Genomic DNA, 18,924 nt, shown 5'->3' with positions numbered 1-18,924 from the left:
TTAGGTCGATGACACAAACAGATCTATTATAGCTCCTGATAATTATTTGAAATGTCTTGTAGTTACTTTTAGAGTGAAAGCTCCTTGACCTAGAAGTATTTTTGTTCATTGAAAAGGTAAAAAGAATCTAAAGCTTCATGGAATATATATGAGCCAATTCCACTCTTGTTAACTTAAGCAGCCACTTAGAATTTCTGATTCAGAACAGATTCATTCTCAGGAAGGTATCAGTGATTCTCAGTTATCTTAGTCTCCTTGTCCCACTTGTCTATGATATGGGATTTCCAAGATTAATCCTTGGTTTTTATTTATAGGTATGGAATAATGCAAAGCCTGTACCAGCTAGACGTCAGAAGCGCTTGTTTGATGACACACGGGAAGCTGAACAAGTTCTCCACTGGCTAGCATCTATGGGTCCTGGTGCTGTGTGTAGCCACTTGCAACCTACTATATTACATGCTTCCTTGTGTCGACTGGCAGAAGAGAGGATACTATTTTCACTTCCCGCTCCTAGCAGCCTACCCCAGCCATGCCACAGTAATACTCTTGCCACTATCCTAGATATGATTGCACAGAGGATTGTCAGACTCTCCAGGCAACCTCCTGATACAAACAAGTATGAAATGTCTCCCCACTGTATTTTTCTCCAAGATGTATTCTTTTAGGCTTCACTGACTATTATCGTGGGCATTATGTTTTTATACTCTCAAATGAAAGTCAGATATTCAAGAACACTGTGGTATTGACAAAAATTCTTTCTTGTTGCATTGAAATTTAACCCTTTGCTGCCGCATTCGACTTTTGTGGGCTTACATCTTTATTCGACCTAAGGCTAATTTGACTTTAGTCCATGGAGGTAGAAAATTTTTGGGTAGTTACTGTCTTGTCTGACTAGCATCTTGAATGCTAAAACATGCATTATTCTTCCTTCTGATGCTTTGGTGACGGACACCACAACTTTCGTCATAAACAACCCAGCTGCTTAGTTAGTTCTTCCCGCACCTGAGTTTCTGCAATACGGTATAACATATCAAAATATTTTGTTTATGGATTTTTGTTTATAGTACGTAGTAAAAATTATGAATGAATGAAAAAGCCCAGCCAATAATTAAGGAACGGGGAACTAAGTAACCAATCACCAATCACTTTTACATTCATTCAAAATTTTTACTACGTACTATAGTATAGTAAACAAACGGCCTTGAGTTGCCAGCTGTCTCCAGCAGTGTTCGAAGAATCTTGAACGAGACTGTACAATATACAGTATACTGTAATACATAAATAACAATACATACAGTACAATTAACTTTATCTCACTCGCCCACTGACTTGCTTTCTCTCTTTGTTGTAAACAAATTAATTTAATACAATACAGTACTGTACTGTAGTTATTTTGAGTCTGAAGACTTCACCTGGACTTGTGGTTGATGTTGTTTGGGGGAATTGATATCCAACTATGGTGTGCTGGGAAATGCCCACACCTGATGTTGTAGGTGTAGGTGTCTGACTAGGCCTTGGCTTGAAGAAGCTATGAATTTTCAATTGTGTAAGCTTCTTTCAATTCCCTAAAGGTTCTAAAGTTTTCATAATAATCTTGTATGGCAGAATCTGGTGTAGTGTAGAGTTGATATAATCTATTATACCATGACAATATTCTCTGACTGTAGATAATTTTATAGTCTTATTTTCTATCTCCTCTATGATTTCCTTTAATTTGTTCCGAAATAGTTCAACACTGTCCACATCTTCACAATCCACGCTTGTTACAAAAACTCCATGACCATCCACTTGATGCTTTAAAATTTTCCACTTTTAAATGTTTAGCCAAGTGCTCTGCCGCATCCTATATGTCTACACTACGCACAGGCAAGCCACTCGAGCGTTGCTGGGCATACCACTTGTAAACTGCTTCTAACTCTCAAGAAGCTGGAAGTCTCAGTGTTTTTCTTTTCGCTTTTGCACTCTCACCAACATCAGATTCCATGGAAAACTGTCTTATTTTGTCTTTATCTTTCTTTAGATATTTCGTCATTGTCACGCCAACACCATACTCAGCAACTTAGCAATGGAAGCACCAGAGTCTAGTTTATCTAAGATCTGTATTTTCTCCTGAATATTGAGTACAACACTCTTGCATTTCACTTCATGCTTCTTAGAAGACATTCCTAGAAAAGATGGAAAGAAGAAAACTTAGAAAATCTAAAGCTAAGAAGAAAATAACAAAACATGCTTCACAGTGCAGTAATTTAATTTCATTATTTTTTTATTTCTGCTGAATAATTAGTACCTAATGCTTTCCTTTTACTTGACAGGTAATATAAAAAAATAAGAAAATAAAAACAAAGGACTCACTTTAACAAAGAAAAATAAGAAAATCAAGTGTTGACGATGTTACTGTACAGTGTACACAGACGCTTCCTTGATATTGGCAAACAAACTGAGGCCTGCACCACCAGGGGGTGGGTCGGTTAAATGAGGCTTTATATTATGTTTATATTTTATATATGCAGGTATCCCTTGAGTAATAGTAGCACATTTTTTTCTCCTTCCCTCCTCACTTCACTCACTATCCCCCCACACCTCCAGCTTTATCGCCTCTAGTAGGCAGAGCAGCACTTGTTGCTGTTGATGTAGATGGAAGCAGAGACAGAATGAGTGGTTTTGTGTCATGAAGTTTTGCACTGGGCATGTGACCTGCGGTCAAAAACACGATGCCACCTTTGCTTTGCGTCGCCCACAGATTCCTCACTTTCACTACTTCTGCGATATCCTGTGAGTGATTTCCTTTTCAAAGACAGTCTCTTCCTTCCACTTGTCTCTGGCCTTGCACCATGGCCAGTGGAAATGAAAGAGGTGGGTGGGTTCAGTGATATCATCATGGGGCGAGGATGCACTTCTTGACTCCATCATGACCGAGATATGACTGCGTCATCAGCGCCGTGGGTGGGAGGATTACCCAGTGGAACAACATGGCGAGTGTAAATATCTCATACTTGACTCCGCGAGATATGAAATTTTTCACGCATTGCTTTCAAAACACTCTGAATTCCAGAATGTATGTCGCACTCCTCTGCTTATCATTTGAGAATATATGTCGCAGTTATCGGATTACAGCTCCTCCCCGACTTACGACCTGCCTCAGTCGTACCAAAATTTTGTCAAATTACGTATTTTCGAGCCCCAACGTCAGTACACAGACAAAATTTTCGTTTGTTATTCACTTTAAAATGACTGACAAGCTTAAAAGTGAGAGTTTTGTGGTGCTGAGAAGAAAAAGAGACACCCATTTGGATTTTCTATGTAACATTTAAGCATTTTCGACTTAGGACCATTTCGACTTACGACCTGGATTTGGGTCCCTAAACCCGTCGTAAGTCGGGGAAGAGCTGTATAGAGTTTTTCTCTGCTGATTATTCATCTTGGCCACCAAGGATGTGAAAATATCCTCGAGAATCACTTTTCAGCATATCTTTGCAACCACTCGTTATGCATAATACAAATAATACATGCTTTTCTATGTTTCAGGTCAGGGCAAATCTAATTTTATGATCATTTCAATTTTAAGATTGATAAAAATGCAGATTGCAACAGTAGCATCTCAAGAAACTAAAACTTACATTGTTTATTATCCATTAGTTACTATTATCAAGTTTATCATTCTCAATTTGTTGTACTGTTACCTGTATAGTGTATTCGTTGTTACACACATTGCCTCCTTGCTAATCACAGAATATTGTACATGCTAAGCTATTGTTCTTGCAGCCACATCGCTGACCACTGCAGGCCTGCTCACTGCTACACGAACACTTGAGGACTTTCAGTAACTCTGCTGGGTCCAGAGAGGTGTGTCTTTGGGCACTGTTGTTGAGGCCATACAGTTAGAGCCACCTTCCTTTGACCAACTGTGTGTAGTTGGGTCGAGAATGGGTGGGTCCAACTCAAGTGCATTGCGCCATATAGCAACCTGGAGGTGTGCTCGTGCAACATTCTCCCATAATACCTCATTGGTAGGAGGCAGAGTCTGTGCTTTTGGAGCACTGACAGCCATACTCTTGCCCACCTTGGCGGACCGTACCTTTAGATGGTTGCTTCTGTAATCGACTGACATTGCAACTGCCCATATCAAGCCAAAATGAACTGCTCAATCGAGTGTACAACATCGAGCATGGTCTTGGTTGTGTCCCCTTGGTAGTTGAGACGATGGGCACCAAAATGCAGAACCTTCAAGGCTATGCCATTACCTATTCCAAAGACAGTTGCAGTGGTACCACAACTGGTTGCTTCATGAGCAGCCAGCAAGTCAGGAATAATGGCATGGTGCTTGAGTGCTGTGGCATTGATGTCAGTCATAGCTTGGCTTTGAATGAGAGACATCATCATGATGGGCCAAGTAATATCCCCATTACACACTAAGTGTAATAAGAGAATGAAGATGTGTGTATTATATGCCATCACAAGAGTTGGCTGACCACCTGCTTTAACCAGTTGTTGCACGATCAGTGTCAGCTTCCTCTTCGGTTGTAGCCTTGTTATGTTGTCTTATCACTATTCCATTGGCGAGTTCTACAGGCACTAGGTCACTTCCTGTTATGACAAGCTTGTGTGGTAGATGTCATCTGTGTGCAAAATGAGGTCTTTACAAATGAGATTAATGAGTTGGGACTTGTTTGTGGAAACAGTCAGGATGACGTTTTGTGGTGGCAGACGAGTAGATTCACATAATGTAATGAGTACTGTACACTCTACTGACTCCCTGATACCCTGACATGTGGACTCTTTGATGCCTCCTTCTTTGTACGTACTTGTCAGACACAAAGTAGACATCGTTCTTCCTGATTGGCGATGTAGCTTAGCAACAGATCCAAATAGTCCTGCATATTGATTTAATCAATCCTAGAGTTAAAATGTCCATGAAATCATTAAGCGAGAGATACCTGTACTTTTTTTTTTTTACTGTATAATACAAAACTATAAAATAAAATAAAAAATGTGGGGATGTTTTCTGTTTTGGAGCCAGCATACAAGAGGCAGTGGAAAACATGGCACAGCATGGTGGGTTCAGCTCAGCTGAAGGGAATTCCCATACCATTTTGACATTACGGAACATTTTCTCATGCTGCGGAACATTCAGATGATGTGATTATCCAATTTCTTCGTGAATTCCAAATTTTTTAAGGGTTGTGGGGATTTATTTTTTATTTATTTTTTTTTTTTACATCAATTTTAGCCAACCAAGGTGTGAACTTTTATAAGCTGAGGGCTGGCAACCGTCTTTAGTTTAATATATTTTTAAGGGTAACATAGAATTATAAAATTACTGGAAATATTTTTTTCTTATACTGTATACTGTAATCATTAGAAAATCATAAATCAAGGCCTACTCATATATGGGGTAAATTTGTCATCTTTTTCAACCTTTTTCCTTTTGTTAGCTTCAATAGCTTCTTCATTCAGTGGAGTAGTTTTTGTGAAAATATCATGCTGTTTTTTTTTGGGGGGCATTATTTTTTTTAATGAAGTTTTTGTCATTTATAAAATGACACTCATTTTTGGTTGAAAAATAGAAGGATTTTGTAGAATACCCGTGAAATTTATTGCAGCATCCAAACGATTAAGTTAGTACAATATCTTTTTCCTTCACAGCCTTCTACTCACTTATATTGTTGTATTTGTTTTTGTTCCTATATAGGTATCAAGAAGTTGTTGATCAAATAGCAGAGGTTGAAGTCTGTATAGCCCGAGCACAGAGTGTACGACATAAACTCATGGGAGACATCACTGCATCACATACATCCTCTTCTTTACCTCTGGAAGAGTTGGTGCTGAGGCTGCTGGACTCACCTGAGGTGGTATTAGATGGCGGGCCGAGGGGACCAGCTGCTGCAGTCATCAGGAAGCTCTTTCAACAGGCTAATAGGGTAAGTTCTTCACTACAGTAATTAGCTTTGAAATTATTAATGAGGAAATTTAAGTTATTGCTTTTATAAATGTGTGTTAATTCTAACGTGAATATTATATGTATTTTTCAACTAGGCATCAATGTTGGTAGATGATTCCCCACAAGAAAGCCCTGGTAGTTATGGTGATCGTCGGTCATCCTTGAACTTTGGTGCTAGTGGCACTGCAAGTGAGTTAGGACGACCAGCTGGTCGAGAATATCTGTTGCGAACACTCGTACCAGCGCCAACAGCTTATTCACGTCCCGTTCCTCATCGCATGTTTGCTGTTCTTCTTCAGAATGAATTTCGCCTTGCAGGAGCATATTCACAGGATACCACTTTCTGCTGATCATGATTTGTATAAAGAAGCACTCTTGTGGTAAACATCATGTTTGCTTTTCTTTGTTATAAAAAAAATAATACTGTATATTGGTCACATGGATGATATTTAGTGGGTGTAATTAATAGTTGAAATATTTTTCAAGACGGTTTAACTTACGGTTTTCAGGTATAAATATTGATTTTAAATTTGTGAAAATGGATTGCAGTCTGCAATTGACATGTACATGTATTAGCAGTCGGTACAACTATCTGATTAAAGTTTATAACCAAGAAATGTTGACATTGTATAGATTATTAATACAGTACATGTATTTCAATGCTCACCATTTACATGTAAGAAGAGTCAAATTTTGTACTGTATATCATATCCATATCTATAAGAAGAGTGAGGTACTGTATATGTTCCTCAGACATTCTTCTACATCTTCATTACCAAGCACCCAAAAACATTATATAATGAGAAAATTTTGTAAATTTACATGCAATATACTGTACACTGAAAATACATTACAGGTATCCCGTAGATTACGGAAACTCAGGTTACGGAGATTTGCCCGTACGGAATTTATAAATTCGACCTTGCGGAAAAGGAGTAAATTTTAAACATTTTCTACTCAAAAATCGCAATTAGACAAAACAAAAATCACAGAAATTAAAATTTATTTGGTGTGGATTTCTTGGTGTTTGCTACTACCAACCTTGGGTACACCAGTGTTCCCACGCCAACTCAGTATGTTGTTATCTCCCAGTGTGTACGCTTAATCTCTTGATCCCAGCTTATTCAAGACTGTTCAGTGTATTACCCTTATTCAAGTTGAGTGAAAAGAGGCCATCAGAGAGCCAGTTAAAGCAGTAGTGCTAAAAGAGCCCATAGGGGAATTACGTTGGATAAACTCGCCTCACACAGCACTCGAAATCATTTGTGGTGAGTTAAATTCAAGTGTTTTGTGTGTAGTATTATTTTTATTTATTCCTCACATTTACTGGTATAGTTGGGCAGTCACCCAGCTGACTCACAACAGGGGTGGGAAGGAGGGAGGAAGACAGAAAGACAAGTCATCTATGCAGTTACAAGTCACTGCCTCCATATATAAACGTTCACTTCCCCAACATACACACCCATGCTCCTCATTTTTCTTATTTTACAGTTATATATTATATTTTCTTTATTTCTAAGCCACATTAGAGTACAGTATTGTAATGATTTTTGACAACTTTTATAGTTTCATTACATGTAACAATAAACGTGGCAGCTGGGCTGGTGAGTCGGCAACACATTTATAGCCCACCGCCTCCACACACATTCAGTTATTTTATAGTTTTTTTATTATTTTCTTTATTATTAAGCCACATTAGAGTACAGTAAAACCCCTATAATTCAGACTTCAATATATCGGAATTCGCTTTTCTCGAACTCTCTGAGGTACTCTGGATACTCCATTCACCAGATATATTTGTGAAAAAATATAAAATATCCAGCATCAGTTCAGGTGATTTGTGTGTTTGTACATGCAGTTGAATGTCTGTGCCTGGGTGTCATTCGGCACATGTCTCACTGTCTCAGACTCTCAGTCCCGCCTTCATATGTATAGTATCAGTGTGCCGAACCTTACTACCTATACTATTTTACGTGATTTCTTTTTTTCTTTTTTTTAGAGTACGTAGTATCTTTAACGGGGATACGAGGAGGTTTTAAGAAATGGGTTAAAATTATATAAGTGCAAGCATACCCCGATAACCGGCGCATACAGGGACCGGGAAAAGTCGTTGGTTAGTGAATCAACGGTTATCGGAGCATTTAATCCCATAAGAACTTAATATTCAGGGGGGTTAGGGACCGGCCACCCTCCAAACACTCCCATCTACCCTTGATGTGTCTTTGTCATGCACACTGTCAAGCAAGAAAATAAAGTCTACATATAAAGCAAGCATAATTAGCCTTAAATAAGCATTGTAAAGCATAAATTGAGACTGTTACAGATATTTACCTGTGTTGAGAATGGTAGAGACTGTCTCAGGTGGCAAGTTCAAGTCTCTACCAATCTTTGCTGGTCCATCACCACTCTTACTATGTTTTATTATGCCTTATCACATCACCAAGCTGCCAGCACAAGAGGAACTAAAACGTGGGCATTTAGGCATACGGTGGTCCCTCGGTTAACGAGCGCCTCGGTTAACAAGTTACCTTCCATAAGATTCTTAACTTTGGTTAACGAGCAATCCCTCGATTGACGAGTTTCTTATGAGCCAACCTGAACATGATTTCGCTTGCATTTGGCGGTCCACCAGCTGTAGTATTAGTCCGCCAATACTGTACAGTAATCGGTTCTAGGGCTTAAATTCCTTACCATTTTAGCAAATATCAAGAAGTTTATACTATTCAATAATTTTAAAAGTTTAATATTAAATTTTTTACTCATTTTAACAATTATTGAACATAATTGAAGGTAATGAAACTAGTTTTATGCGTGCCATCCAGCCTGCCAACACACCATACAGGCGTCAGTCTTTGTATCTTTTCAGTGGAGGTAACATCTTGCTTGAGACTCTTCAACTAAATGCTTTTTTTCTGTTTTTGCAAGCAAATTATTTGTCATTTTGAAATTTATTTTACATATTGACAATTCAGCTAGACCCCGACTTACGACTGCTTCGACTTACGACTGCCGGGACTTACGACCGCCGCAGTTGTGACTATTTTTTTTTCTTCTTTTCTTTTCTTCAAATGACGCATGCATTTTCTATACCGAAACGTTTCCAGTTAATGTAGTCTCCATGTATAATTAGAAAATTATGGGGGCCCCATGTGCATTCAGCTGACTACATTAAAGGTAAGTGCTCAGTCTCACTGTGTCCATTCCTCATTATTTATTACTTTCAATGTACTGTATCCATTCCTCATTATTTATTACTTTTACTGTACTGTATTTCATTGTAGATTTTTTTTATTATTATTATTATTTTTTTTTTATTATCTATGTCGGACTTACGACCATTCGGACTTACGACTTGAATTTGGGTCCCAAACCCCGTCGTAAGTCGGGGTCTAGCTGTATATAATGCAGTGCAGTGTTGATTTAAAGGAAATAATCTTGAATTGCACCAAGAGAACTAAAATTTTATGGGTGAAATGGCACCATGGGGTGACTTTTCTTCCACCCCAATGCCTTCTCCACCCCCATTCTAATTCCCATCATCATCATCCAGGAGCCTTCTACATACACACCTCAAAGTAAGTGTACTTTTCTACCTTTTTTGTTGAATTTAGGCAATTTTCGGTGAGCTGGAACCAATTACCCAAAAACCCATTGAAACAATGGTTTCGGTTAACGAGCAACCTTCTAGAACGGATTGTGCTCGTTAACCGAGGGATCACTGTAATTGCATACCTGTAACACACGAAATCGGAAATAATGAAAAAATTTCGGTCAGAGAGACATGATAAGTGTAAACAAGAGCAAAGAAAATGGGAATGAGTCAATCCTCTCCCGATTGTTGGGTTTCCGGGTTATCAACGAAACTTGCGAGGTATTTCTGTATACGTAATCGTCGGTTATACGAAGCAGCGGTATTGGGGCATCGGTGCATTAGGGAACATCTTTTTTTATCTATCCTCGACCTTGGGCTCGAACCCAGGAGGTACAGGAGAGAGACACGCACACTATCGACTACAGTATACCAGTTAAAATTTTATTTTAGGAATAATAATGCTGAATTATGTTTAACAAACTCAAGAATTATTAAATTGGTCTTGACAATCGTTTCAGAATCCTTAATAGAACAATCAGCTGTTACTGCACAAATCCTTGATATAATTCCAACAAATATTATCTTATCCTCTTCTAGCTTTACAGTAAGGGAAGTGGAAGGCAGTAGAGAGAAGTGCTGCCTATATTGTCTACAATGGCCAGAATCTAGACAGGTATGAATAACTGTACCAGGACAAGTTCGTCAACTCAAATTATGTGAAAAGGAATTTGCCAATCTTATAACTTTGAACATTAAGACTTCCCAAATATATCAGTTATAGGGTTTATTATGGGCAATGTATACTGTATATCAAGTATGAGGAGTGTAGCTGTCTGTTCATAATTTAAATAATGCCTCTGGTGCCCCAAATACCCTTTTGATTGGAAAGCTGATCTTAGTCATGTTTTCACTTTTACTTTGCTTTTATCCTCTTCGCCACTGATCGGCTCGTTAGCCGCTTGGTCGGTCGGTCACGTCTCTGATACGCACTGATTGGCAAGTACCGGGCATGCACTGGCTCCACATGTGTCTGAACCTGCTCCAGTGTTGGTCAAGTCTGGTCTTGAAAGAGCTCACACTCAGTGCCGTTGTAGCGGACCAGAAGTAACCCGGGCCAAGGTCAATATAGAGAGGTCGGCCGGCGCGCGGGTGGGATTGATGACGTCAGATGAACCATGACTGTTTCTCCTTGTACTTGACAAGTTGACCCCTGTCTTACCCGGGCCATTTGTGTGTACACAGCACTCTATGAGGCTTTAACTTTAGGAAGCATGAGTCCCAAATGTTATAAATATTTGAGAACTAAAAAAGGAATTCCATTGCTGAGTAAAACAACTCTTAATGAACGAGCCAAAAATTTTGCATGTGAACCTGGCATCTTACACTTTGTGCTGTCACTCATGAAGACAAAGTCTGACACTTTTAGTCCACTTGAAAGGTTAGCTGTGATATCATTAGATGAAATGGCTATTGCAAGTGAATGGAGTTATGACACATGGTAAAGATATCCTCTATAAACCTCATGAGAAAGTCCAGGTTGTCACGTTAAGCGGACTGGTAGGCAATTGGAAGCAGCCAATTTTTTCTGACTTTGATGTCCCATATATACAAAAGATCTTGTTAATTTAATAGAAGAGCTTGAGCATGCAGGTCACCCTGTCGTTGCAATGGTGCACGACTTAGGGTCCAGTAACCTTAGGATATGTTAAGAATTTGACATTGATCCCGTAGAAAGAAAGAAAATATCTTTAAAAAGCCCGAGTGCTGATCGGGATATATTTGTGTTTGCAGATGTGCCACATTTGATTAAATTAATAAGGAATAATTTTCTAGGTTCAGGATTTTACCTAAAGGATGGAAACCTTATACTGTATCTGATTCCTCTATCCGGGAAATGATGACAGCAAGTAAGACAGAGTAAATGATCATGGAAAGTACAAACCCACAGCGCCTAGCCAAATTGTTTATATGTCCTTTTTTAGTTTACTTGATTTACCCTAACTAGATGTGGCCTTGCCGAGGGAAGAAAGCCATGAGTGACCCTTCTAGGATTCCTCCCAAGAAAGCTTATATCTCGCATAATTTTTAGTTGTTAATGGAATAGTGTAGTTGCTGACCTTGTTACGCACTTAAGACCTTACCAGGGCCTGGAGTAAAGAATGTTTTCGTGCCAATCTCGAATCTCAATACAAGTGCCACCCACGGAGCAGTCCGAGCAGAGGTTGTCTGAGGCTGAGTAAAGAATCTCTCGTCTCTTTGGATTAATTAGATTTAGAGTTGTAGTAGTTATTCAGTATTAATAAAAAATAAAAAAAATCACACACCCCCACAGACATACACCATCACAGCAGCCTGACATCAGCTTCACACCAGCGTCACACCTTCACATAAGCATCATACTGTACCTTCACACCGAGTTATTTTATAATAAATTCCGAGAACATAGCCATGCCAAATTATATGAAATTCCGAGATATTGAATGCTGAGTAATCAAGGGTTTACTGTACATTTTGAAATTTTATCAAATATTGTCATGAATTCAGTGCACAATACCTGTTTCTATCTTTAACCTACATCTCATAACATTATATGAATAGACAATAGGGATACATCATTATAGCCCTTAAATAAGCAAAATACATTTCATTATCCATATTCTGCACACAAACAAAATTGTTATCTAAATTTAAGAGAGCTATTAAATCCGGCTGTTTACTAATACAGTACCTGTACTAATGTTACTGCTCTTCATGTTGTATAGCATGTTTGTTTTATATACCCGACAGGATAATGTAACACCGTACAAATCAGACAGTCCAATCTTTTGGTTCCACTCAAAAACAGGTTGCCTATCAAAGCATTACATTTAAAATTAATTACTGTAATGTAAAATCTGGGTATTCCACCCAAAACCTGGGACTACATGTCCCAGAAGTTTTCAGTTTGTTTACGCTGGCATATTTTAAGTGGCCCTGGCTTTGTGTACCCAGCAACCTGTAATGGGATATGAAAACAGCAACATCTTTTGCTTTCAGTCACATAAAAAGGGGATTTACTGTACAGTATTATGTAAACATGGAGGTGGTGGTTTAGGTTTCTGAAAATCTTCAACTTGGTAATAATAAAAGTACATTATAATTCATGAAAGTGTTGTAACTTTATTTCCACTTAATACTAGGATCAAGCAGATAATATTTGGGGTATGTTTTTATTTTTCCATCTCTGTCCATTCTATAATTAGTTCTTAGTGGCTAACAAGTCTTTTTCAGTACAATGAAACTCATGTCAACTTCAGTTATAAGAGAGCACACTGTATTATAAAGGCTACAAACAAAGACATTAGCAGACTGTATGAAATATTGTACAGGCAAATATTTCATTATTCCCAAAATACAAAGAAAACAATGTGTTTCTAGTACTGTACTTTAAATCAAACAAAAAGAAGGGAAAATACATTAGTTGAATACAGTCAGTAATTTACAGAATGTATGAAAATAATACAGTACTGTACCTGTACAGTTGAGTTAAGATAATTTACGGGTTAGGTACCAGAAGACATTGTGAATTATTAAATTGAAAATTGTAACTTAATTATTTAAATTTAAATTGTCAGTTTGGTTCCAAAGGCAAAAAATACCCCTAAACTAGTACCGTATTCCAAAACTGCTTTAACAAATACTAAAAATTTTACATTATACATTAAAAAATACAGTAACAAATTGGCAAACACCAGGCTGGCTGTGATTGAGCTATGTAAAGAAAACTTCAGGAATTTAATCACACAATAACTCATCTGAGGTTGAGTGTGGGATTTATGAGGAGTGCCGAGGATTCAGGAGGGGTGGAGGGAGGAAGGGGATGCCCAGTCCACCACCCAACCATCCTACTACCCTCCCACACACAATTCACTCCTCACTTTTCATTTTTCTTAAATTTGCTAAGCCTTGAATTATGAATATTTGACCTCAAGATTAAAAAATAAAAAATTATTCATCGTAAATAAAATGGTTGTTCAAGCTGTTCTCACAGATAACATCAGCATTTCACAGCAATGGGATGACAAGACATTACAGTAAAACTGGCTGAAGCAGACATATTAACACTGGTGACCATTAGACTGAGAGTCCAGAAAACTTGATGTTTGAATCAAGGCGGGATTGAGAAGGTTCAATCAGACACTGGAATTGAAAGCATTTTTCTAATAAATAAGGATTTGTGTACAGTATTAAGGAAGAAGTCACATAATAAATCTGAGTAAATAACTAGCTGTGAAGTATATCTCAGTAAATGTTAAGTCAGTTAAACCCAATTATCTCTGGTAACACTACTGAACAGTACTTTGACAAAAATTCAGTCTTCATCCAACTCTAATTAATAAACTTTTTTGTGGTCTGTTGTAATTAATGTAAACAAAAAATTTAAAACCACACATAACTTATATTTTGTAGCTATACCACATCATGATTAGTCTACACACTTTTCTCTTTATATAATAATGAAATAATCTTCAACTCCTGTTTCATCTGCAAATTAAGCAATAATAAACCTGTAACCTGCCAACGTCAAAACTGTGAGAACACATCAACTTTAATATATAAGGTCAAATTTTTCTTATGGACAGGATTATATTAAATGAGATGAAAGTACAGTAGTATATGTCCTGAGATACTGTATCCAGAATTATTACAGGTAACTACAGTATTATGAGATAGTGAATGATGCAATATTTATTAAACTAAAAAAAAATTTATCCCCCAGCTTTGCTAATAGTAACAACAGCTAACAATGCAAACAGAAGTTCAATTCCCTCAAAAACAAGCCCAATAGACAACAGTATAACTTCCAGTCGCAACACATAAGTTTGCCAGAGCAGTAAATACAACATGGCAAGGACTGATGGGGCTGTGAATATCATTGATAGCACCAGTGATATTATCCTTTCTGTTAGATTTCCCTTCTTCCCCATGAAAATTCTGACTGACTCAATACCACCAAGGAAGATGAGAAGAAACACCTCAGCTACAATGTTCCCTGCAGGATAGGGAAGCACGGATGTCTTGAACACCAGTAGGAACACCTCCACAACTAAGAATGCTGCCAGATACCAGCCATTAAGGTAAAGCAGAATTTGGTATGGCAGACTTGATTGGCTTTCTCTTGGAAGCATTTTGCTATCTGCAAATAAAAAAAAGAATACAGTAAAGCTTTTTTTCTTTCTAGTTACAAGTAATAAATTGACTAAACAACTGTAATAAAAAATTTAATTATTTTTTAAACCATCTGCCACCACTAAACTAAGCTTGATTGTAGTAGGAACAAACCACTGAGCGCTTCTACTCAAGATTAGTATTGAATACTGTATTATTAATTTTAGAAATGCTTCATTTGATATACTGTTCTTCAGGGACAGTTTGTTGTAATTTGCCCGAGAAAACAGAGCATACATACGAAGTGGTGTACGAGGAAAGGGAATTTTTAGCAAAATCATGTAAAAATGAGCTTAACTTTTGGTCATTAAATGTCAACCAGCCATATATACCTCTAGAATAACCCAAATTTGGTGAAGGAATTTCACATTTCATCTTTTTCCTCCTAGTCTTTCCTTTAAATAAGGTTGCTCTGTGTCACTGTTTCATAATAAGAAACAACAACCACAGAAAATTTAAGTATACTGTAGATGAAGATAAATTCTTTCTTATGTTATGAATATTCCAAAAACAGGACAGTGGAGCATCTATAAGTTGCAGGTTAGGTACCAGAAGACTTAGTGAATTATCAAAGCGTGATTTATAATTCATTTAAATAGAAGTAAACAGTTTGGTTCCAGAGTAAAAAAAATACCCATAAACTGTTCCAAAAATGCTTTCATTAACACTAAACATCATACATAATACATAAAAAATACTGAAATACTTCCAAAAATGCTTTCATAAACACTAAACATCACACATAATACATAAAAAATACTGAAATACATAAGATATTGTACAAAGAGTAGCTACAGTATTCTACATCGCAGTTGCTCCTCTAGTTACGAAGTTATGTTCCAAAGGCTTGTTTGTAAGCCCAACTTTACTCTTGGAGGTAGCTACCGAACATGTAAAAATAAAAAATAAAATATAAGGAATATTACCACAGCTGTAATGTAGCACCAACAATTGTACTATTGTACTATTACAAGCAACATTTGTAAACTAGAGTGTACGTAGATGGACAAAATGCAGCTAAAATCATTAAAGAAAAGTTAAATGAAAGTTTAACACAACTGTTATTTGCATAGATGCTATCTCAAGATAGCAGTGTATTACTTTAGGTTAGGATAAGTTAGGTTAGGTTGGTTGGTTGGTTAGGGTGTTATTTTTATTATTAACAATTCGTATGAAGAGTTTGCTGGGATGTGTTCAGTTGCTTAGCATTAGGGTCGCTCACTGGGAGTGTTGGTTATTTTTTTATATTTTTATTAAATAAAAAAATCAAAGACTTTTGTTTATTTGATTTTATCAAATAAAGCGGTCTACTGGGCTGGAGTTGATCTACTGGGATATTTACACTACTGTATAGTGTCCATTAACCTAACTTAGATTAGGTTAGGATTATGGACACTAGTGTTACGGTAATATCCTGGTAGACCAACTCCAGTTCAGTAGACTGCATACTATAGTAGCACCATATTTTCTTAAATATCCAACTTGATATAAGGAGATACAGTATTCTGAAGTCAATAGCAATTAAATTTTACTATACAAAAACACCTGAGTACAATACTGCATTAAAGAAAAAGCGTTGGAAGTTTCCGATGAAAAGGGGGGGTCTGAACCCCAAGATCTGCCCCTACCTACCCTATCCTGCCGGTAAATTTGCTTAAGGTGACATGGTTAATATTTAGTAGTTGCCAACACCTAACTGAATATTGAGTAATATATAGGAAGAGACAAATAAAAATAATTTATTCTGTTTCCCTCACAAATTTTTAGTTTTTGAGTTATTTTAACTTTTATTTTATAACATTCGGCCAATCAGCGTGTGTTGATGTGACGTGACAGTCGTGTGCGCTAATCAGCATGAGTGCCGATTTGACATAATACTCATGCACCAATCAGTGTAAATTTCAATTCTCGAGCTGCTCGAGTCGAGCAGTTGGAAGACGGCATCTGTGTTAGAAGGATGTACGTTCATTGGCTGACTGGCTCGTTATTTATTGAGGTTTGGACAATGAAGCAGCAGCCATTGACATTTTTAGAGCTCACGGTATTTTTGTTTCATGCATGGTACTGTGGTAAGAGATGGACTCTGAGAAAGACAACAGTTCTTCATTCAAATTGCATCACTATCCACCTGTATCTCTTACTTCAGATAAGTTTCTTACACACTATGGTTAGGTTAAGTTAGATTGGGTTAGGTTAGGTTCTTGCATTTATTGACCTACCACTTTTTTTCAATATCTCAACAACGGCTCATTTCTGACGGCAATGAAGATCATAATTGTATTGAACACGATCATTTACACTATAAAAACCCATTTTCTGAAGTCAGTTAGGTGTTAGCAACTACTAAATATTTGCTGTTAACATTAACCAAACCTTGGAAATTTTATCTTTGCAATCAATAGTTTAGACTTCTAACATTTTTCTTCTATGACATTTCCCTCGTAAATAACCTAACCTACCCCCCCCACCCCCCGCATATATAAGTCATTTGCAAGGGAAACATATTGAATAAAAGTATCTTAAAGTTCTCTAAAAATAATGATTGCAAAGATAAAATTTTCGAGATTTGGTTGGTGGCAACTTAGTCAATAGTACCATTCTGCCACTGATACTTCACTCAATCATCATGTATCATCATCTTAACACACAAACACAGCTGACCATCCTAATATACCATACCTAGTTGGGTCTCCGGGGTCTAGGGTTATAACCAATACGTTCCTCAATTAGTTCTTTCCTTGATTTTTGTATTTCCAGGCTGGGACTTCCTTCAAGTTTATCACTCGCTTTCTTTGCTTCACTTTCGCCTTTAAGTTTATTTGTCAGTTCTTGGAGATCATCTAGTTTTAACTCAATTTTTGTAGGGTTACGCCTAAGCATTATTATTTTTTTATAATAAGAAAATACACAAAGTTTAGTGTTGACTTTAGTAAACAACGTAAAGTTACTGAAGGAGCATTTCTAGCAACTCTTCAACGGAGAATCCAGATTAAAAATTATTGAGCTTTTCTCTTAGGATATATTGTACTTACAGTTCTTAAAAAGTAATTTACAATATCCCAACAGATAGATAGAATTTTAGAGCGATATTTAGTTGCATGCTAAATAGATAAAAATCGTCTCAAATGACGCGCACAATAGTAAAATTCATATATTTTTTATAAGTAAGGAATAGGAATTTTGATACCATATTGGGGGTAACGTCACTACAGGGGCGAATCCAGGGGGGGGGTGGATGGGTCCTGGGGGACTAGAGCCCCATTTTCATCAGAAAATTACAATAATTTTTCTTTAATGTAGTGTTGTACTCGGGTGGTTTTGTATAGCAAAAATAAATTACTATTGGCCTCAGAATATCTCTCTAATATCAAGCGCACAAGGCTTCAAAATGGACCTTAAACTGCCCATGATATTGGTCATTAAAGAAAAGGGTTGGGGGAGGGGGGGGCTTACTGCACTCTCCCAAAAATACCCAGCTGGGCGAGCTCGCTGTGCTTGCCATGTTCCCCCACCCATAATTTCCTAATTTCCTGCTCCTCTTTTGATATCCCTGGATCTGCCCCTGCACTATAGTAAAACTGCAGTACTTCACTATCTAAGCACCATTTGTACGTGACGTTGTACACCATTGTAGGGGAGGAAATTATTTACTTTATTTTTTATTGGTTATGTATTATGTATTTTCTTTCTTTTCTTTCTTTAACCTTATTTCTGTTTCATTCTCTATATTCACTTTCTAATTCAACTTCTCAAAGTACTTATTTTTTTCAGTTTCTTGCTGTATTTATTCCTTGTTATCTATTTCTTAGTTATTTTACGTCTTATACAGATAACTTAACCTCTTAAACGTGGTAACGTGACAAGGTCTATAGCACGTAGATTCAGTTACATTTAGTACCCAGTAGCACCAAGATAGGGGAAGAGACAAAGGTAATACAGTAATACTGCAGTGATAGTAATACCCCAGCATATAACACAGATGAAGTCGAGTACTTGACCAGAACATACACACATGAACCACTCCTTGGGGTTCACTCAAGACTTAGCCAAATTTACGTTAACACCGATTCAAATTACAAAGACCACTTGGCCTTACTTCCACGCCAGCCAAACAAATATTCAGCATTAACAGGATCAATGTTCAGTCGAAATTACTCTTGGTACTGGTAACAATCTATGACAGTGA

General features: G+C 37.2%; 1 protein-coding gene across 3 annotated transcripts in view; it reads left to right on the top strand.

Annotated features, from left to right (window-relative positions):
• Positions 1–8,205, top strand: part of LOC121873479 (rab3 GTPase-activating protein catalytic subunit-like) — a 29,114-nt gene extending 20,909 nt beyond the window's left edge. For all 3 annotated transcript variants that reach the window (XM_042377070.1, XM_042377069.1, XM_042377068.1), the window contains 3 exons: positions 315–616; positions 5,690–5,918; positions 6,034–8,205. In XM_042377070.1, coding sequence (XP_042233004.1) covers positions 315–616; positions 5,690–5,918; positions 6,034–6,288 — 786 coding nt within the window. In that variant the 3' untranslated portion in view covers positions 6,289–8,205. The remainder of the gene's footprint in view (positions 1–314; positions 617–5,689; positions 5,919–6,033) is intronic.
• Positions 8,206–18,924: the final 10,719 nt, after the last annotated feature.

The sequence above is a fragment of the Homarus americanus genome, unplaced genomic scaffold (genome assembly GCF_018991925.1).
Source record: "Homarus americanus isolate GMGI-L3 unplaced genomic scaffold, GMGI_Hamer_2.0 scaffold8507, whole genome shotgun sequence".
Classification (NCBI taxonomy): domain Eukaryota; kingdom Metazoa; phylum Arthropoda; class Malacostraca; order Decapoda; family Nephropidae; genus Homarus; species Homarus americanus.
This window is presented reverse-complemented; position numbering and strand designations above follow the sequence as displayed.